At 37.5% G+C, this 21,410-nt stretch overlaps 1 protein-coding gene and 1 long non-coding RNA gene across 6 annotated transcripts; one reads left to right on the top strand and one right to left on the bottom strand.

Moving 5' to 3' along the window:
- The first annotated feature begins 340 nt into the window (after nt 1–340).
- Nucleotides 341–18,244, top strand: LOC116299923 (ATP-dependent chromatin remodeler CHD1). Of its 3 annotated transcripts, none has more exons than XM_031708645.2 (32): nt 384–413; nt 1,042–1,297; nt 3,482–3,740; nt 4,141–4,227; nt 4,553–4,635; nt 4,848–5,120; nt 5,754–6,122; nt 6,439–6,539; nt 7,099–7,640; nt 7,808–7,894; nt 8,586–8,776; nt 9,052–9,193; nt 9,653–9,705; nt 10,045–10,201; nt 10,718–10,870; nt 11,073–11,144; nt 11,220–11,369; nt 11,701–11,852; nt 12,487–12,586; nt 12,650–12,745; nt 12,967–13,149; nt 13,550–13,734; nt 14,042–14,226; nt 14,671–14,797; nt 14,926–15,193; nt 15,589–15,867; nt 15,947–16,147; nt 16,443–16,541; nt 16,856–16,935; nt 17,022–17,136; nt 17,216–17,448; nt 17,539–18,244. In XM_031708645.2, the coding sequence occupies exons 2-32, from the start codon at nt 1,116–1,118 to the stop codon at nt 17,957–17,959; spliced, it is 5,625 nt and encodes a 1,874-aa protein (XP_031564505.1). In that variant the 5' UTR covers nt 384–413; nt 1,042–1,115; the 3' UTR covers nt 17,960–18,244. The 3 variants fall into 3 exon arrangements, with proteins under 3 accessions (XP_031564507.1, XP_031564505.1, XP_031564506.1); XM_031708646.2 differs by having other exon boundaries at nt 385–413; nt 4,141–4,215; XM_031708647.2 differs by lacking the exon at nt 1,042–1,297 and having other exon boundaries at nt 341–413.
- LOC116299930 (uncharacterized) lies at nt 9,217–19,475 on the bottom strand. 3 transcript variants are annotated; one of them, XR_004197540.2, is made up of 3 exons: nt 18,821–19,475; nt 18,638–18,756; nt 9,217–10,208 (listed from the first exon to the last, which is right to left on the bottom strand). It is a non-coding gene; the product is annotated as an uncharacterized LOC116299930 (long non-coding RNA). The 3 variants fall into 3 exon arrangements; XR_004197539.2 differs by having other exon boundaries at nt 9,217–9,477; nt 9,998–10,208; nt 18,638–19,458; XR_004197538.2 differs by having other exon boundaries at nt 18,638–19,475.
- Between the last annotated feature and the right edge of the window lie 1,935 nt (nt 19,476–21,410).

A 21,410-nucleotide genomic window follows, 5' to 3' on the forward strand; every position in this document is an offset into this window, starting at 1 on the left:
TTAAGAGGAAAGCTTGTTAATATATTTGGAGTAAAGCTTTGATAAATAAAAAATAAACTAATGATTTTGATACAGAGGATATGAAGATTGCATGCGCGGTTGGAGATGCGTCCATGATTGCTAGTATCGCTTGCACAGACTAAAATTACTCATATTCCTCTAAAGAATCCCTCAAAAATGCTCTGAAAATGATTTTTATTATTTTATGGTAGGTTGAAAAGAAAATAGGTTATTTTATTTGAAGTAAATTTTTAATAAATAATAAAGAAGAATGATTTTGATTGGTCGTAAGTCACGTGAATGGGATGTAGTGCATGCGCATTAGGCGTGTGTCCCATGATTCCTGTGGGTGCAGCAGACAAAGAGAGCAAGCACGAAGAGAACAGCAGTGTATCCAACATGGAGGCAGTCAGGTGAACTTCTTTCCGCTTTACTCTAAACATTTCAACACATTTTTCGCTTTTTTCAGCCAATTTCGCTATCTGACACTCAACAGACAGTTTTTTTTCGTGTTTCTTTATCATTTTAGGTCGTTAAGTTATCTATATTGTCACTCGTTAGAACATTTTTTCAAGTCTTAGTTTTGTAGCGTTTGTTTCTTCGACGACAAGAAGGAGTACCATTCTTGCCGCCATTTTTGTGATTTTTGTGGGTTGTCTCGATTAAAAGTCGTTACAGACCGAATTGGGCGTAACCTACTTGTAGAGATGTTCGTTCGTTCTCGTGTCGACATGTGTAAAAACCACATGGCTTTGTAAAAAATTTACTTTATCGAATACAGCTTAACGAATTTTGACTTCTTTCTCAATTTGTATTGTCTTGGACTAGGGTAATTTACGAAAGTCTTGTCTTTATTTATCTATTTTTGGCAATTTTTTTGGCTTTTTTCAAGGGTAATGGGACTCGAGTCATTGTCTTCCTTCTCTATTTTAACCCTTGTCTTTGTACAGTCCGCCCTCCTCTCCTAGACTATATTTTTTACATTTTTCCCTCAGAAAACCTTCCCTTAACCCCCTTGCTGTTTCCCCTTCCATCCTGTAGGGGTCTCGACTCAAAGGCCCTGAGATAGGCGATGCGAAGCCTGACCAAGTGAACACAAACTCGAAGCCACTTAGATGGCGGATAGCGAAGGAGAGAGCGATGAAGAGATCGATGTTCTTTCCAATATAAATGATCAAAATCGTATTGAAATGTTTGTTGGTACAAATTCATCTAAACTAGTACCTCAAACTACCCATCCCCTATCCCATGTAGGGGGAGGGCTTCAAAGACAGAAAGAACTAGGATTTAACTTAAGGTAAACGAGAATTTAGAATCCTTCGTCCTTTGTCTTCCATATTGCGTGTTATACAGCATTGTGCGCCAGTTCTTTTAGCTTCCCTATCGATTTTTCGACTTTTTTCCAACATTTCGTCGACTGAATGTTAAAATGTCTGTGCCTTCCTAGATAATACGCAGTATATCAGCTGAAAGAAGGGTCTATTTTGCGTTTTTTCCCTGTAGGTTTAGTTCAGATATATAGGATTTAGTATGGTAATTTACGGCTTTGCTTTTGGCTTGACTCTGTTGTTGAAAAAGAGACGAGACGAGAGCCTGATAATGACGAACCAAAAACAGCTGTGATCTGTACACAAACTTCTATCACTAAATCGCAACTTTATTTAGATGTTCTCTTTTTTTCCTTTCTTTGAGTATTGTATTTAACTGTTTTTTAAGCTCGTAGACAACGCCTTGAAATGATTTTTTTTATTTCTTAGAAAACCATGCTTGATGAAAGAACGTGTGTTCTGTCTTGAGCACAAACATTACATGTGGTATTCGAACAACTAGCCTATCGATAACCTCTCGTAAGAAGTATTAGAATTCGGTACTTTTTACTTTCGATATAAAAAATATAGAATCTATAGATGTCTCTCGAGTTCTTGATCTACTTAAATAAAGGGGTTAGCGCCGCCATGTTGTTGTCGTGCCAGGCAAGGATGATCGTTCGTTCCAGACTCTGTTTATAATCTATTTCTTTGTTCATTTCAATGTTTCACAGCTGATTCAAGATCGCAGTCTTGTTTATTTGACACTTAAAAGGGTTATTTCTCGTTTCTTTTTTTCTTTTTTTTTTCGTACAAATTTTAATATTTTAAATATTATGAAATGTTTTTCGATTTTTGAGAATTGTTTTTGCTTTAAGGAAATATATTTCTTTATCAATTTTTTTTTCTAATTTTCGACGGAAATTTTTAATTTATGGTTTGATATTTGGAATGGTAATGCTATTTTTTATCTTCTATTTTATTTGTGAATAAAGATTTTTTGTAAATTTTAAAAGTCTTGAATTGTTTTCTTCAATTTGTGCATGATAAATGAATAAACAAGAATCCTAACACTAACTTTCGAAGCAAAGTATTTTTCCCCAATTTGTTGCTACTGTGTGTCGGAGAACCTGGACAGTTTAGTGTAGTTCTAATACATGAATATACATTTCTCAAGCATATGCTAGAAAGATTGATTCTTTTCATAGGATCCATTTTAAGTTTTGTTCTAGCCCTTGCCAATTGTATCAGTGCAAATTAAGCCAGACAAGACAAATTATCCTGTTATCCCAAGAAATTTTGTTGAGCAATTTATCATTGTCTATTCTCCTAGATTGGCATTGACTGTCCTCTTATTGATCATAGATGATGTCTTAAAATGTTCAAAACTCAAGTGGAATCTTGAGTGCAGCAATATAATAAAATTAAAAAATACATCTACAAACAAGGAAAAAGCTTTAAAGAAAAACAGTTTGCTGCGTGCATGAGCAATTCTTCATTCTCTGTTTATGTGCTCTTTATTGATAATAGCTCTCAGACAATCAGCATGTGAGAATTTTTTATGCCATTATCAAATGCTGCATAACACACAATATGTACAGATTTCATATAATTTTCATGTCATTTCTTGGAGTTTTTCCTCTGAGCCAATTTAATAACTTACTTGTCAGTCACTGATTATACCATAAGTTTCCCAATTATTTGAAATAATTTATTCAAAAATAACAAAAATATTGTGGATATAAAAGATCTAAAATTTAACCCTCACTCGTGACCTTCAAACTTAATTTTGTGTCTTGTATGCACCTATTTTGAAAAAGGTTGTTGGAGCCAAAGGACGTAGGTGATTGCTAGACCAAAAGGAATAATGGGCATACATCTAAACACCAATAATCCAGGTTTCTAAAATGGGTTTCTTGACTACAAGCAACACTGAATATTTGAATATTTCAACACTACTAAATCTCTGAGAATGAGACAAGAAGAAGAAGAATACTAGTCATTTCAGATATTTTAGGATCATAGAATAACCTATATTTCCTTACCTTCTGACAACCTTTTATAATATACTTTCTTTAGAGATTATGACCACGTAACTTGTGTTTGATATCAATTATTATGTACTGGTTGAATATATTACTACTAGGTGTAATTTAAGTCATTAATTTTATCAGAAATGAGGAAGAATCTGAGTCCGACGAGTCAGACAGTAGCAGCGGATCAGAATCAGACTCTGAAGACGAGGAGGAGGAAGAGGATGAAGAAGATGATAGCTCTGCTGCAGTTTCTCGTCCACCAGTACTACACATTCGTGATATCCATCCAATCAAGCCAAGTGAAGATGATCTTAGTCCACAAGATCAAGATGATCTGAACTCACCTGATCCCAGCCCTAATGGACCTACAAGCATTAATGGAACCAAGAAAACTAGAGTAAGTGACTGATGACTTCATGAGTACAACTAATAACCTGATGGGGATTGTCATTAGACATTTTATAATTCCCTAAGGAATTTCTGTAAAGGTCTCCCAGCACCTGATATATATGCCCCTTATAAATCATCAATCAATTATTTAATCATGTATTGTCCAGGAGCTGGTTAAGCTCGTTCAAAATATGAACGTGCAATCATGATCTCCTTTTCTCCCTGAGACAATCTTAAGGCCAATCAAAGTCAGGGTATTGAGGTTATTTTTTAGTTAATTTATTGAACAAAAAAAAACCCTCTTCTGGTGCTCTTCATGATTAAGAATTTCCATTCCCCTCTAAATAGGGGAGTTATGAATATGTCAATAGATCTAGATTTTTATTGGTTTATGGATATCGTTGCAGTTCTGGGAAGAAGACCCTGAAATCTATGGAATACGAAGATCGGGAAGACAACGAAAAGAACCAGAGAGATTTAATGTAATGCTTGAGGTATTATTCATTATAGAATAATACTCTAAGACAAATATATTTATATGTCTATTTGTCATGGTCTGCAACAATGTTGGGTTAAAATGTTAGCAAAAAATATTAGCTAATGCTAGTTCTGATGTTGGGATCATTTGTTTGGGACAAAAATTAATGAAAATAAGTGGACCAAGGAAAGGGCAGTGAGGGACACCTAAGAAAGCTGATCTCAATTGAACCCCAACCTATGTTTCCAGTGATCATTATTTTAACAGTAAACTATATAAAATTATAGACAAAGTAAAAAAATTGTTGATTAGAAAATAATTAAAATTTTAATATTTTTTAGGAATCCAATGATGAGGAGACAAATGGACCAGTAAGGAAAAAGAAAAAGTCAAATACCAAAAGAAGTAACCGACTTTCATCCAGGTAAGACTACATACATACAGTGTACGCCCCTGATCTACCCTTTTTGTCTTGATGCAATGTTTCCCTATTTCACAACGTGTCCCTATTTCACAACGTGTCATTTCCTAGGGTACATTATTTCATTGTTTTAATAAGGTTGCACAGGAAGACAAATGAATATGGATACAACTCAATACAATCTTATTCTCAAGAGATGTATGCTTATTTTAAAGTGAAGAGTGGCCTACAGAAGGAAATGACAACAGTTCAGGAAGCGACAGCACTGATAGCTATACACCAGAGGTATCCAGACCACGCCCAAAGCCAAGGGCTAGAGCAAGGGCCGCTCCAATCCAGGCAAACACATACTCACAACAGAGATTCAAAGCACAACTCCCCAAAAGAAATAAGATCAAAGAACCAGCACCTGACAGTGAAGCTTCTGATTCTGATGATGATGTGTCAAGATGTAGCTCGCTCAGAAAAGCAGCACTCAACATCACCAGGTAGTAATTTTTTCTTTTTATTATCTTCCCTAAATAATATTGTTACTTTTCTTTAATTCTTTCTCCCTTTCCTGCATTGGTCCCATTTATTTATCCCTCCCTCGATCTAGCTCCTATGCTTCTTTTTCTCCTTCCTTTCATCCTCTATCCCTTCCCTATTTACTTTCTTCATAATTCTTTCCCTCTTACCTCTTTTCCTTTAATTTCTGCATTCTTTCATATACCAGTATTCCTTAATTACTTCAATTTTTCAGCAAGGCCAAACCAATATACAGCTATTTCAAATAAGATAACTGAAGGTTTTGTTGCATATCAAGCCCAAAATGCACTAATGGGTGATGTAAATCCATTCAGCAAAAGTTCATAAGAATATGGAATTTTGCCAAACTTTGTCTGCATAACTTTCCAGTATTTTTCTTCTGTGCTGACATTATTTACATATGAGCAATAAAATTTTTTAATTCATTTCAAGCTTTATAAACAACATTCAACATGCAACTAAACCTTCATCAACCTTTTGAAATAGCAGTATGCACATCTTCCATCCACTCATCCAAATGTTTAAAACTATTCTTTATTCCAATGATGAAATCATTTATTTACTCATGAAGTATATTTTATCTTATTCTATAGTTACAAAGAAGAAAGTGAAGATGAAACAGACTCAGAAGATGTTGTGGAAGGCAATAACGGAGACTGGCAGGAAGACTATGTAGAAGACGATAGAGAAATGATAGAAAGAATACTAGACTCAAGACAAGGACGTCCTGGTGAGATTGGTGCTATAACCACAGTATACTCACCTCAATATGAAGAACTCCAGAAAAAAGGTCCTCCTGACCCTAAAAAAGAAGAAACTGAAGAACAGTTCTTGATTAAGTGGAAGGGTTGGTCCCATTTACACAGCACTTGGGAAAGTAAGAAGAGTTTGATTGACCAAAATGTCAAAGGGATGAAAAAGCTTGACAATTTCATGAAAAGGGAAAAAGATATAAGGGCTTGGTAAGTAAATAAGGTTATTGTTTTGTGGAAATGTCTTTTAGAAATGTTTAATCAAAAAAATTAATAGAGCACCATTTTCTTGTAATTACTGAGATATACTCTTCACGGTTTATTTGGTGATTTTTGACGGTAGACAACTGTCAGTAAACCTTATATTATTTTTTTCTCAATGTTCAGCACATATCAGTGAAAACAGATTCCAATTGGCTTCAATGTGGTCTGAACTCAACCAATCCTGAGACATAAAAGAGGACTTGCATATAATGAATTGAGAATGTAGTCTGTATTTTAAGAAACATAATTTACATTCACACAGGAAAAAGATTGCAAGTCCTGAGGATATAGAATACTTTGAGGTTCAGCAGCTGATGAACAGTGACCTGATAGAGGAATACCATCAAGTGGAAAGAATTATAGGTGGGTAAAAGTGAAGGGATTATCAAGCTTGAATCAAAGGGGGGTGTAGTGGTTTTGTACTTACCTCTCACCTTGGGGTCTTGGGCTCCATTCCTGGACTTGGTATCACATGTGAGCAGAGTTTGTTAGGTCTATACCTTGATTCAAGAGTATTCCAAACTGTTCAGGTCTTCAGCTGCAAATTTAGAATTTTTTGCTTTTTGCACTCATGCAAAAGTATTGCAAAAAATCTCCCAGTAGTAAATAAACAAAAGAGCATTTGTGTGTGAGAAGATTTTCAAAAGGTAAAATGAAGTACAGGGAAATGATAAAAACATGTTTGTTATTTGAGTGAAGAAAAACAGAAATCTTAATCTGTCTCATTTAAAGCCCCAAAAAACCTGAATCAATGAAGTTAAAGACCTATAGCTCTGATTTTGTCCTCATCCTAAGAATACACAATTACTACTGCTTATCTCTTTCTTATCTGATTAATGATCTTTAGTCTCTGGTGATATCTTTATCAAATTTTCTAGTGTAGCTGAATTATATATATATTCATTTGTTTCTTTTCTTCCAGCACACACAACAGTCAGTAACACTGATGAGCTTGGTAACACAGTAAATCAAGTAGATTATCTGTGTAAATGGGCTGGTATGCCATATGGCGAAAGTACCTGGGAAGATGGCTCTCTAGTATCAAGATACTTCCAAGACAAAATAGATGATTACCTTAACAGAGAACGTTCCGACAAAATACCTACCAAAAGTGCAAAGGTTCTTCGACAACGGCCCAAATTTACCCTCATCAAAAAGCAGCCATCCTATATCGGCTCGAACGACAAATTAATACTTCGAGATTATCAATTAGATGGACTGAATTGGCTTGTGAATTCTTGGTGCAAAGGGAATTCTACCATCCTAGCAGACGAGATGGGTCTCGGCAAGACTATCCAAGTTATTTCTTTCCTGTCCTATTTATTTCATTCTCATACTTTGTATGGACCTTTTCTTATTGTGGTTCCTCTTTCTACGATGGCCGCCTGGCAGAGAGAGTTTGCTTTATGGGGTTCTCAGCTAAACGTTGTAGTTTATCTTGGAGATGTCACTAGCAGAACTAAGGTTACTATAAATAACTTTATTGCAATACATGTAATTCATGAACTAGCTTTAAATTCCTCTTCCCATGGATAAGATGACTTTGCAAAGAAAAGTGTTTTTTTAATTTTCTTCTAAGTGTAAAAGAAATGATATTGAAATAATGTTGAAATATTTTTGTTTTATTTCAGATCCGTGAACATGAGTTTTATCATAAAAACAAGAAGTTAAAAATTAACGCATTACTATCAACATATGAAATCATTCTTAAAGATAAGGTAGGAAAAGACTGCATTTATTTACATTAAACCATACTACACTACACTACTCTATACTACACAACACTACCCTACGCTACACTACATTACACTTACACTACACTACACTACACTACACTACACTACACTACTCTACTCTACTCTACTCTAGGCTACTCTACACTACACCACACTACCCTACACTACATTACACTACACTACACTACACTACACTACTCTACTCTATCTACACTACACTACTCTATCTTCACTACACTACTCTATACTACACCACACTATGCAACACTAGCCTATAGAGCAGTTTTCGTATGACTGTGAAAAGCTCAGTGCCGTAACCGTGAGGTGCCGTGACCGTGACCGTGATGCTTTCTAGAATTTTAATTGGCTGTTTTTTTTCATGCACAATGTGATTGTTTTGGCATCGCTGTGACCTTTGCATGACCGTGTCCTTACAGTGTTTATGCCAGTTTCCCGATATTTGATTGGATGGAGAGTAAATTCTCGTCCAATGTGGTTGGTCTGGCATATCCCTTGCCATGTCATGGCCTGAAAATGTGTTCGTGCCCTGAATTTTTCACAATCATACGAAAACTGCACTAATATACACCAGTACTACACATCAGCACGCAACATTAATTACATAGATAAAGTTGTTACAGTTGTTTTTTAATCACCTTTTTTTTATCAAAAGCACATTCTAAGTACATTCAACTGGGCTGGTCTTGTTGTTGATGAAGCTCATCGCTTAAAGAATGATGATTCCTTACTGTACAAAGTCCTTCAGGAATTCCATACCAACCATAGACTTCTTGTTACTGGTACACCATTACAGAACTCTTTGAAGGAGTTATGGGCACTTCTGCACTTCCTCATGCCAGACAAGTATGTACCGTGTTGGGTGCTTCTTATTCAGTTAAGGGGTAGACTCAATAAGGTAGATACAGTGGTCAACAATATTCACTCTTCCAGTGGAACATCTTTGCTCATCTAGACCTGGTTGTACCAAGGGTGGATTCACAAACTTACGACCTGAGATGTAGGACTCCCAATGGTTAAACAGCTCTGTGATCCTTGCCAACTAGGTTTATGCAACCAAGACCTTTATCAAATTTCTGTGTATTATATACGCAATGACAAAGCATTTTTCGATTGTATAGGTTTGCCAGGTGGGAAGAGTTTGAAAATACCCATTCTACACAAGAACAAAAAGACAAAGGTTTTTCTGGTCTTCACAAAGAACTTGAACCCTACTTGTTGAGACGAGTAAAGAAAGATGTAGAGAAATCTCTACCAGCTAAAGTAAGAAATTAATCAAACTGATATGGATTGTATGATTTTCATTCTTTAAGAATCATTCACAAGTTGATCTCAAAATTTGGCATCCCACAGGGGTCTGTTCTGGGACCCATTTGCTTATAATAAACTGCCCCTATTTGAGGATGTGGCAACATATTGTTATTTATGTTTCTTCTAGGATTTAAGATGTAAAATTTAGTAATATAGACATCATGATGTTGAATTAGTACCGGTAATATTAAAGGTTATTTAAAGCTCCAATGTTTCCATTTGCCTTGTAAATTAGCCTGTAGAAGGTAATACAACATGGAGTTATAGCGACGTGGTGTTTGTTTTGGGGATTTGTTAATTACATACACTTCTTCCTCTCTGCATCACAACAAACATTCAATTTAAATATGGCTTCCTACAGAGATCTGTTGTTGGCCCACTATTAATTCATCATGGTATATTATCTTTCAGGTTGAACAGATCCTAAGAGTGGAGATGTCTTCAATACAAAAACAATATTACAGGTACATGTAGGTCAAACCCAACATGCTTGATGGACCCTCCTCAAAAGTATTGTGGATGCAAGTTTAACATGGAAATACAAAACTTTTTCTTTATGGAATTTGTAGCATTTCTTGTGTATTTTCATGTTAACCTTGCATTTGATACAATTTTAAGAAGAGTTCATTCTGATTCAATCAGCGAGTGAGCCATGCCCTAACTTGGGTCATTGTAGAGGTTGTTTCAGGGTTAGATAAAATTTAAACTTTTTTACTCATTTAGCTGGGTTGCAAAGTTTATAAATGTACTACATACCTAGATAATGTGCGGTCTTTTTAAGGCTTGTTTTTGTATCTTTCAAGGTGGATCTTGACGAAAAACTTCAGGGCTCTGAACAAGGGTTTGAAAGGCAATGCCAACAGCTTCCTTAACATTGTAATGGAGTTAAAAAAGTGTGCCAATCATGCCAGTTTGATACGTCCATTGGAGAATCCACAGTTGGTATTTGATCCTCTTCAGGTGAACACTAAGAAGAGTTAGATTAAAATTAGTTTATGCATTAGCTACAATGAATGGTCTGTCGGGAAAAAACATTAGACTGAGTTCAATTAACATGATGAACAAAAAATGTTTGTACCCAAGGTAGACCACAATGCACCATTAAAAAATAATGGGATTACAGTGGATTACACAGAGTGGCTCTATCACTGAATTCCAATTGTAATTTAGAAGCTAATTTTTGATATTCACTATCTGAGAAAAAAATTGTGGATTTTTGGAATAGCGGCATAGCGGTGAGAGCACTTGCCTCTCATAAATGCACCCATGGATTGAGTCCCACCAGGCTAAATGTTGTATGTAAGTAGAATTGTTGGTTCGTTCTCTCCTGTGCTTCAAGGGTTTCCAATAAGTAGAATGGTTATATCATTTATAAACTTTGGATTGAAATTCCTACACATGTCCCATTCCTCAGCTGTTCTGTAAATTAACCCTCCAAGGAAAGACATTAACCATTTTTATGTACATTTCCCCCAGGATCTTGTTCGAGGAAGTGGTAAACTCTTCTTATTGGATAAGCTACTTGTTCGTTTGAAAGAGACTGGTCATCGTGTGCTAATCTTCTCACAAATGGTCCGCATGCTTGATATCTTGGCCGAATACTTGCAGCGCAGAAGATTTCTGTTCCAGGTAAGAATAGATGTTATATATAATGGAGTTTGATAGGTCTCTCCCTTGATTCAAGCCCTATTATTATTATTTACATATAACATTATCAATGACACTTTTGTTTCAATTTACAAAAACTGTTTTGTTTAAACGGAAAAGAAATAAAATGAAACAGCCAAGTATTTCCTGCCAATGAAGTGACTTGTGATATATTTGTCTTCAGCGATTGGATGGCTCAATACGTGGGGATCTGAGAAAAAAGGCTTTGGATCACTTTAATGCTGAAGGCTCTGAGGTAAAAGATATCTCTCATTCACCCATTCACATTGCATTTCTCAGATTGTAATCCAGGTTATTTTAATGTTTCAAGGACTTTTGTTTCTTATTGTCAACACGTGCTGGAGGCCTAGGAATCAACCTTGCTACTGCCGATACAGTCATTATTTTTGACTCTGACTGGAATCCACAGAATGACCTACAGGCGCAGGCCCGTGCGCATCGTATTGGACAGCGTAACCAGGTGTGAACAAGTAACTAATGTCAAGATATTATAACACTTCATGGGAGCCATGTCGTGGGGGAGAAAGATAGCAATTTTCTCCTTGGGGAAATGAAATCTCTCGTCATCAAAACAAAATTGCCCTAAAACATTGCTGCTGCAAAACACTCTATAAATGCTTTGATGGTTTGTCTACCCATTCAGAGAAAGAAGTGATGCTAGTAGTTGCTTCATGGTACTAAAATCAGAACCTTAGTCAACAGAAAATTCTGAAAGAAGTATTTTTGTAAAGCTTGAATAAAATTTTTATTAGGTGTAATACCTATTGACTGACTCTATTCATTATTTTAAGGTCAACATCTATCGTCTGGTGTCCAAAGGGAGTGTTGAAGAAGACATCATTGAAAGAGCCAAACGTAAAATGGTTTTAGACCATCTTGTAATCCAAAGAATGGATACCACAGGAAGGAAGGTGCTCTCCAAGACTCCAACTGCTCCTTCCACGTAAGTCATCAGAAAAGTTTGTTCTAAGAGTGTGGTACTTGAATTTATACCTCAGAATGTTAACTTTAGATTCTTGGCTGAATTGTATGAATTTATGGAGATTTTTGTGACAATGTCAGAATTACCAGAAATAGATCCAGAGAAAAATGTCAAGACTGACTAAGCAAATCAAACTTTAACAAAATGTGGTGTTAATAAGTTGTCCTTACTTTTCAACCACATTCTCAGGCATCCCAGACCTCCTATATATCCTATATTTCCTATAATTTGTATAGGATCCTATAAAGAGTCTATATTTAAAGAAAACCTCCTATATTTCCTATAAATAAGACGACTGCTGAGTGATACATTTACATTTTACACTGTTTAGCATATTGGGCGTTTTTTTTTTTTTTTGGTTCTGTCTTTTTTATGGCTTATTTGGTTCTGCAAATAAATCATTGCCTGTGCACCCTCCCTGCAAGATCCCTGGTTATGCCACTGAAAAGTTATTTTAGTTCCTATAAAGTGCATATATTTTCCTACATTTAGAACTTGCACAGCCTATATTTCCTATCAAATTTGTCTAAAAAGTGGCTGGGATGCCTGCATTCTAGAAGCATTGTGGTTTCATGAAGGTTTTCTTTTCATACAGGACAACACCCTTCAATAAGGACGAGCTGGCATCGATTCTTAAGTTTGGAGCTGAAGATTTGTTCAAAGAGGCTGAAGGAGAGCAAGACTCGCAGTTACAGGTAAAAACTTATGGTAACCATGCCAACAGTGATGTCACTACTCACATAATTTGTTGTCATTAGGAAATGGATATTGATGATATCTTGCGCCGTGCAGAACTGAGGACATCTGATGATCAGCCTCAAACAGTTGGTGAAGAATTGCTTTCCCAATTCAAGGTAAAATTAACAATTACTTCATCACTCTTTTAGCTCAGGTCCAATGCAGAGTGCCATTAAAATGGATAAAAGGTTTGTTACCATATATAGACAAACAAATTTTTTTCCAACCATTCTTTTTCCCACTTTTTTCCTACTTCTCAATCTTAAATTAAAATTTCCAATATCTTGATGCCTTTTGACTTAAGCATGACTTGATAGTTTGCTGTTTGGTTTTACAGATGGCAAACTTCTCAATAGATGAAGAATCTATCAATACTCCAGAACCTTCAAATTCAAGTGACAATAAGACCTGGGAAGAGATCATCCCTAATGACATTAGGCAGAAGATTGAAGAAGAAGAGAAACAGAAAGAACAACTTGCCTTGTACTTGCCTCCTCGTTCTAGGAAAACTGTCAATAAGGTTAGATGGACATATCCTTATGTTACACCCCTAGGACACTTGATCTTCTGCCTTGCTACTAGCCTCCTATAGATGTGTATTTCTTCTTTCTTTGGTGCTTGAGATCCCTGTGTTACAAAGAAGCGAGGAGGGGTTTGGGGAGAGGATGTTTGTTGGCTCTCAGTCTCCCTAAGTCCATTTTAGCTACATACCACAGGTAGCCTATTAGAAAAACAAATGCCTGAAGGGGAGGCTATTTTGTTTCTAACCCATAGTGTGAGGTGGATTTAAAAACCACTTAGGATCCCATGTTACCATCCTCCGTGCTCGCCCTTGGCTGCATGATACACTCTTGGGTCAATTGTCAATAATATAACCTAAATTTGAGATCACATACATGTACATTATTGATTATTTTTAGATGAACTACGACAGCGAAGGAGAACCAGCCAGCAGAAAAAAGCAGAGCAAGAAGAAGAAGTCCACGTCAGACAGTGAAGATGATGGTTCTGATGAAGATGATAAAGACACAAAGAGGAAAAGAGGACGACCAAGGACTATAAAACGGGAAGATATTGAAGGCTTCAATGACTCTGAAATAAGAAAGTAAGACGACCACCCCTTGCTTTACCTTGGTTACTTGATGACCTCTGTGACCTTCATAGTACAACCAACTCCCATACTCTTACCTTGGATACTATAGTTAGCAACCTCCCTAGTTCGACCACACCTTGTCTTAACTTGGTTACTTGACACCCTCTAAAGTTCGACCACCTCTTTGATCTTGACTACTAAAGAAGACCTGTTTTACGACCAACATGCATTGTGGTTCTTCACACTTGAATCAGTTTTATTCAGTTATGGTGTCTGATCTAGTAATATTCACCTGTGTATTCTCATTGTTTTCATTAAGGTTTGTCAAAAGCTACAAAAAGTTTGGCAGACCACAAACAAGGCTCGATGCTATAGCTACTGATGCTGAACTGGACGACAAACCAAAGGAAGACATTGAGAGACTGTCTGACATTCTACATGATGGCTGCTTACGTGCTGTCAAGGAATACAATGAAAAGCTACAGGAGGATCCAAACTTTGACGGTAAGAACTCCGAGATGTCAAGACCATTTGCAACAAACAGTCGCGTGCTGATATAACACTTTGCTAACAAATCAATTCGGCCAACACTCCCTTGAGGAAGGCTCTGCTGGATGACAAACAAATATTAAATTGCGTATCATGAAATCGAAAGTATCTAATAAGGAAATAAAAGTATTTTGAAAGAGCTTCTGGGTAATATTAGTAATCCAGCTAAAGTTATCTAAATAAAGAAATCTGGGGTTTTTTTTGCCATCCATTAACAGCCATATGATTATTTCCTGCAAATGGCCTATTGATAGACTATTTATCTAGGGCCTAATGTTTTCGCAACTGTTTCAGACCACGTATCATTCCCATGAGGGAAAAGATTCTTTGTATGAGTCGTTGACACGAGGCACGTATGGAATAGTTCTCTTCATTTGTTATTTCATTCATTTCCTGTAGGAAAAAAGCGAGGTGCTACGTTGAGAATCGGTAATGTTACGATCAATGCGCCATCAATCTTGAAGCACGAGGAGGAACTTGAGCCATTGGCTGTAGCGATCCCTGTTGATACTGCGGAGCGAAAAAAGTAAGAACAATATTAATAGATTCTTTTACCTCTTTTAATTCTTTTAATTATTACACTAAGGATACTTGAGTCATGGTTTTGTATCCTGCATAATGCTCTAATAACTATTCATGGATTATTAATTCCAGGTATCGGTTGACTTTTCCTGCCAAGAGTGTCCACTGGGGTGTCCCCTGGGATGTATCAGACGATTCCATGTTGTTATTGGGGATATATGAACACGGTATGGGAAACTGGGAAGCAATCAAAGCAGACGAGGGTCTACAGCTGGCGAGTAAAATCCTGCCCCCTGGGAACTTGAAACCACAAGACAAGCACCTGCAGACGAGGGCTGAATACCTGATCAAGCTATTGAAACAAGTCATGCAGGAGAGTAAGGCAGAGCAATTGAGAAAGGTAAGAAGCACCAAGGATAAAACAGTCAGAGGTCAGCAAACTCAGCAAACTCTAAATATGAGTGGGTTTAATCGAGGGATGAAAACTGGAGAACCTGGTGAAAAACCCTCAAATCAATAGAGAGACTCTAACAACTTCACTTTCCTGTGATGCCAAGTCCAGGGATCAAACCTGAGACCCCAGAGGTGAGAGGCGAGTGCACCACCCATGATTCACTAATGTATGTGATGTTGAGTCCAGGAATCAAACCTGAGACCCCAGAGGGGAAGAGGCATTGCACTAACGCTACGTCACCTTTGATTCGTATGTGTACCTGTAAGAAAAATGGTTGTTAAACAAACCGATGTTATCAACTTGTCATTGATATATTAATGTGACATTACCTTGTTCTATAGTCATCAGCGACACTGAAAACCAAGATTAAAAGAGTAAGGAAGAAAGATACAAAAAAGAACGTTCCTTCTACTGATGTCTCACCCGGTAGTTCAGCAGTACCCTCCCCTGCTGCTGTAGCATCTCCCAAGGTACAGATAGTAAACAAAGAGGGAGGGGAGGCTAGGGCTGAGATGTCAAAACCACCACCACCACCAGTGGTGACGGAAACCAAACAGAAAAGTAAAAAGAAAGTTGGTTCGACGAAGAAAGAAAAGAAAAAAGCAAAGAAGGAAGAGAAGGTAAGACTAGAGTCAGTCGTTTTAACTATATTTTAATTTCAAGGTTTACCGACAGTTTTGTATTGTTTCTTTCTTATAGCCTCCAAAAGAGGAGAAGGAGAAAGAGAAAGAAAAGAAAGAAAAGAAAGAAACAAAAGTTAAGGAGGAACGGGAAAAAAAAGAATCGTCGTCTATGGATGAAGATCAACTTCCAATCAGTTCCCCAGAATCGAAACATGATAACCACGCTCACGTCAATTCATACTCGGCTGATCACATGGACAAGGAAACCTTTGACGCTGTATGTAATAATTTATTAATCTATTATTAATAATTGATAGCCAATTAAAAGATTCAGCGCAATGTGAAGGGTCAAAAATAGACAACAGGTAAGTAGCGAGTTCTCGATTCTCGATCTAAAGGAATCCCGCGCATAATTAAATTTTGGTGTCGAGAGTAAACTTTTTTTGGGTGGGGGGGGGGGGGGGGGGGGCACGTGCGCTCCGGTTTCCTATCCCTGCGCTAGTGGGCTAAAATATCAAAACACGGATTTTGTGCGCTGAATCGTGCTAACGGTATATACATGGATTTTTTAGTGTAAGGAAAAGATGCGTCCAGTTAAGCGAGCTCTAAAGATGCTGGAAAGCCCAGAACAAGACGTGGAAGACAAAGACCAAGTGGCCCAAACAAGACAGGTAAGAATGGTCTTCGTATTGTAATGGATGGCATGCGCTGCTACACGGCGCTGTCTTTCATCCCTGTGTAGTTCACGCCTTAGATCGCGCGTTCAAATCTTTACTCAACCGCATCTTGGAGTTGAATGTGTTTGATGTGAACATCTATATCCTACGCTACGGGGTTTTTTCGTCTGGGTTCTACGGTTTTCCTCCCTCACGGAAGAGCCCCGTATGGGGAGTGATGGTCGTAAGATAGAAGTTTTCTTATATATTTACTCCTGCAATGTTTGGTAGATCCAAGATTTCAATAACAATCTTTTCTTCGTTATTAGTGTTTGCTCAAGATAGGCGATCATATCATGGATATGACATCACAGTACAAAGATCATGACGTTGCATCAGAATGGAGAGGGTAAGAGACCACGCACCCAACACGTTGCACCCAGCAGCTGTCAACTTCCCTTGGACTTATCGTTCTCTTCTTGTTTGTTGTCATAGCAACTTGTGGACTTTTGTGTCCAAGTTCACCGCCTTTGAAGCCAAAAAGCTGTACAAACTGTATCGACATGCCGTGAAGAAGAGAGAAGAAACCAGACAACAACATCAACAAGAAGTGAGTTCCTATTGGCTAACGGCTGCCATGGTTACTCTTATTACTGATACGAGTCGATTTTTTATCATTATTATTACAGAAAAGTCAACACAAACACGGCCAATCAGCGTCCAAGAATGGCAAGCCTGCTGCCAGTCATTCTGGTCAGCGGTCAGTTCTTAAACGACCACCTGAAAGTGTTTCACTTCCGGGTTCTTCTTCAAAAATGCCTAAGCTAGATACCAGCCGCTCTCGCTTTGGCCTCGACCCTGACGACTCCCATCGAGTGGGGCATGGGCACAGTGACAAATCAAAAGAAAGACCCAGGGAGGGGTAAGTAGTTTATTTTGTTTGGGTTTTCTTTTTCACAGGCTCCCTTGTTTTATCGGGAGTTTTAATAATTTTTCAAAATTCTTTTTTTAGACACGATGATCGGCGTCGTTTCTACGATCGAGATCGCTACTCGTCGCACTACGATCACCCGAAAACTCCCGATAGACCTTCAGATTATTCACGAACACACGAAAGATCTTCGGAACACTCTCGGACAAAAGACCAATACTCGCGAACTTATGATCGTCTTTCCGACCATCACTCAAGAGCATTTGATAAAAACTATACAAAACCTTTCGACAAAAGATCGGATCACAGAGACGATCATTATCGACCTCGGGATTATTCGTTTGAACATCGGCATCATTCGTACAGTCATCGGACTTTGAGCGAAAGTTCTCCGCAGAGTCTAAACGCGCACAGCCCGCTGGATGTCATCCACAGTCCACGTCCTCTTCAAGAAAGCAGGAAACATTACTCAGACGACAAACATCGAGACAAAAGATCGTGACACATACTATTCTTGTCCATTGTACTTTTCTATTCTTGTAAATATGTCACGCGTCACGTCAGTTACGTAACGCCATTCGTACCATTTCGCCCTACTTACAACAAAGACAACTATCGACCACTCTTGAATCATTTTTAGGTTTTTTAATAGTTTTTGTTTCGTATTATGAAAACAATCCCTTCCCCCTACCCCCCTCCCCTCCCCCAAACAAAAGCCCTTAATCTATATATAATTTATCGAGTGAAAGTGAATAATATAATAAACTTTTGATAACTTGCTTAATAACTTCTGGCTCTGGTTTATTAATACGAGGTTAATAAGTCTTAACCATAAATGTTGTTTTGAGTTGCTCGTTAAGGGTACCGGCTCTGGAGGGGTGTTTTGTGGTTGATTACAGACAGCGATGGTTAAAGTACAGCATTCTCTACCATAATCTATATGAATATCAGAAGCGTGAGGTCCAAAGGATGTGTAATCCAACCATCTTACAGCTTTCTTGCTTTAACATCGTACATGTGAGGTCTTAAGGATGTAATGTCGGATATGATCATAATCTACTGCCATGTAATGTATCTTACCCCCATACATCATCCGCGCGGGACCATTATCTATAGAAATCTGTGTGTGAGGTCCCAAGGATGTGAAGTGATGTGGTTTTGCCTTATAGAGCTTCCTCACCTCATCATATCAGTCTTGTGTGCGGTCCCAGAGGTAGTAAAAGTCGTCTTGTGAGGTATGGATGTGGTTATCTTATCTATAGTACTTGGACGACAGATACAAGTAAGGCCCGGGTCGCACTAGGAAGAGTTTGACGGTTTAGTAAGACATTTACTGTATGCTGTATACACAGGCCTTCCTCACCTCATTATATCAATCGCGTGAGTTCCCAAGGGTAATGCCAGTCGTCTTGTGAGGTATGGATGTGGTTATCTTATCTATAATGGTTGGACGACAGATACAAGTAAGACCTGTACTGTATGCTGTATACACAGGCCTTCCTCACCTCATTATATCAATCGTGTGAGTTCCCAAGGGTAATGCCAGTCGTCTTGTGAAGTATGGATGTGGTTATCTTATCTATAGTGGTTGGACGACAGATACAAGTAATACCTGTACTGTACGCTGACAGGTCTTGTGTGTCTAGCTGTGTGTGGTCTAGTGGTGATAAGGTTTTCCCCATCATTCACTGGTTTGTACCTTATTTTGGTCGGTCTCTTTCTTTTCGAGCAAGCATGTCAGCCTTTAATGTATTACAGAGAAACGTTTGCTTGTTAACTTATTATGTTTCCCGTTGGACGCGCCTGGAAGCCTCTGGTTTAATTGTAATGGATTTACCTCGCAATTGTAATGCGAATAGACTCATGACGTTTGTACTTTTGATCAGGACACACGGAGTACAACAAACATAATGGGGGCGTTGCAAACAAAACCCTGATATTTTAGAAGAATCCCCTTGAAAAAAATGTAACGCCAGGTTTTGTCTAAATCGTTGGTTCCAGCTATTGAAACCGTGAAAAAAAATTGTCCTTTTCTTCTCATTTCATATTCAATTCCATTCAGTTTTCCATTTCTGGTACTTTTGAAACGAAGCAAAAAAGTCAGTCAATCTCAAACACGTCTTACAGGTTTAGTATCCTGTAATGAGCATGCGCATTAGTCTTTCCGCCATTGACGTCAGAGTACAATCCTGCAATGTTGATGTTAGAGGAGCTGAAGCATAGGTATTTACATATGATACACATCTGTGATACTTATGTGATGTATCTAAATATATCCCTACACGTTATGACAAAAATATCTATATAACGACAGTCTAAAGCATTACAAATTAGTCTAATGTGGACAGAAGTTCATCTTATTAGTTATGTTAAGATCGTGATTTAGATAACCAAGAGACTGGAGATTTGCTTCATGATTAAATCAACGGCTCAAACATTGACACCTCGGCTTTACTTTTACAAATATTTGGATTCATAATAAACGTTTGGCAGCCCTACCCGCCGAAGAAACGCCATTAAGCGAGAGATTCAGTTACCAAAACTTGTCGCCTCAAACATCAATACAGCTCTTTGTTTTGTTTCCAGAGGTTTTGTGTTTTCTCAGAGACTTTATTCAAACATACGAACCTTTCCAAGTCCGCGACGCGTGCTAATAATAATTGCTTTGCGATGTGAACAAATTTAGCGTAGAAGTGAAAACATCTGTTTTTGTCGATAGTTAAAATCGCGCTCAGAAAACTGTGTCCTTGGGAAAGTATTCTTCCATGCGTAGAAAGTAATTACCTTAGCGAAGTGCGTTACATTATTGAACACCCTATAAACACTTGTTTTTGCATTGAAAAATATCTGCTTATTTGTTGGTAGATCTTCCGCTTGTTGCCGAGAAGGATCAAAGCGCTCGCTTGCTCGCGAGTGAAGCAGCTTCTTTAAACCATCAAAAGCTAAGCTCGTTGAAATAGTGCGCCAAGCTAAGTACAGAGAATATCACCGTCAAAAAAATTAAGAAAATCATAAGCGTTTGAAGGAAAGAGCTTTATAGACCGACGCTGAGGTAGTGTTCGAAAATGATGAATGGTTCCACCAATCCGCAGTCCTAACAGTTCCCATACATTTTCCTAACAAAACAAGCTGTTTACGTAAAGGAAATGGGTGATGATCTGGTTTGTAGGGTAATGTAGATTGAATGTGTTTATTTGGACACACGGAGAGATAAGCATGATGACCTCGACCGGGTCCCAAGGCATTAGTAACATCTTATTTGATGTTTTTACTTCTAATCAAAAGATTCCTATCATAATACCTTTGCTCTTCTACTAAACTCAAAATGATGTTTTTTAGTTTTCGTTTTTTTAGCTTGATAAGATCTAGATAAGGTTTACAAAATGTCCCCGTTACTGGAGTTAACGCCAAGAGAAGGACTGGTATATTTTTATCTTCAATATAAAGAAACAAAAATATATATTCCTCCCTATGAATTATCAATTCAGAACATTTTTTCAATGATTTTATAATTCTTTTAAAACTATTGTCGTGCCTCATTAATCCTATTAGTTCTTTAAGAACTAACTTTAAAAATCTTTCAGCTTTGCTTTGCCAAAAGTCGTTTTGAATAGAGGAGGTAGAGGATGCTTAAAATAAGCGAGAGTACACGACTAGGAAAAACTGATCATTGCTTGATTATAAAACTATGAGAAAACAAACCAAATAATTCGCAGTAAAAACACATTGTCCTGTGGCTACAAAACTGACGAGTTTTAGAAAAATATTTAGAAGATACAGTTGTTTTGGAGCCCAAAATAAGTCATTTCTTGTCGGTTTTTGATTTATTATTCAAAGCGTTTTTCCTCAACTGAACATAGTTGAAGTACACATTCATATTTCAAACGGCGCTTACAGTAGTTGAATACAGCAATGTTTTTCTATAGTTCTTTTACTTTGCTGTCAATTGGTAT

The sequence above is a fragment of the Actinia tenebrosa genome, unplaced genomic scaffold (assembly GCF_029948245.1).
Source record: "Actinia tenebrosa isolate PJP-AT-01 unplaced genomic scaffold, QUT_ActTen_1.0 PGA_scaffold0__85_contigs__length_37466705, whole genome shotgun sequence".
Classification (NCBI taxonomy): domain Eukaryota; kingdom Metazoa; phylum Cnidaria; class Anthozoa; order Actiniaria; family Actiniidae; genus Actinia; species Actinia tenebrosa.

Excerpts from the sequence above, each read along its gene's own strand:
- LOC116299923 (XM_031708645.2), top strand. The coding sequence starts at position 1,116 with ATGGCGGATAGCGAAGGAGAGAGCGATGAAGAGATCGATGTTCTTTCC. Across the intron at positions 7,641-7,807 it reads ATGTCACTAGCAGAACTAAG|ATCCGTGAACATGAGTTTTA; the intron begins GTTACTATAAAT and ends GTTTTATTTCAG. Across the intron at positions 14,798-14,925 it reads GATACTGCGGAGCGAAAAAA|GTATCGGTTGACTTTTCCTG; the intron begins GTAAGAACAATA and ends TATTAATTCCAG.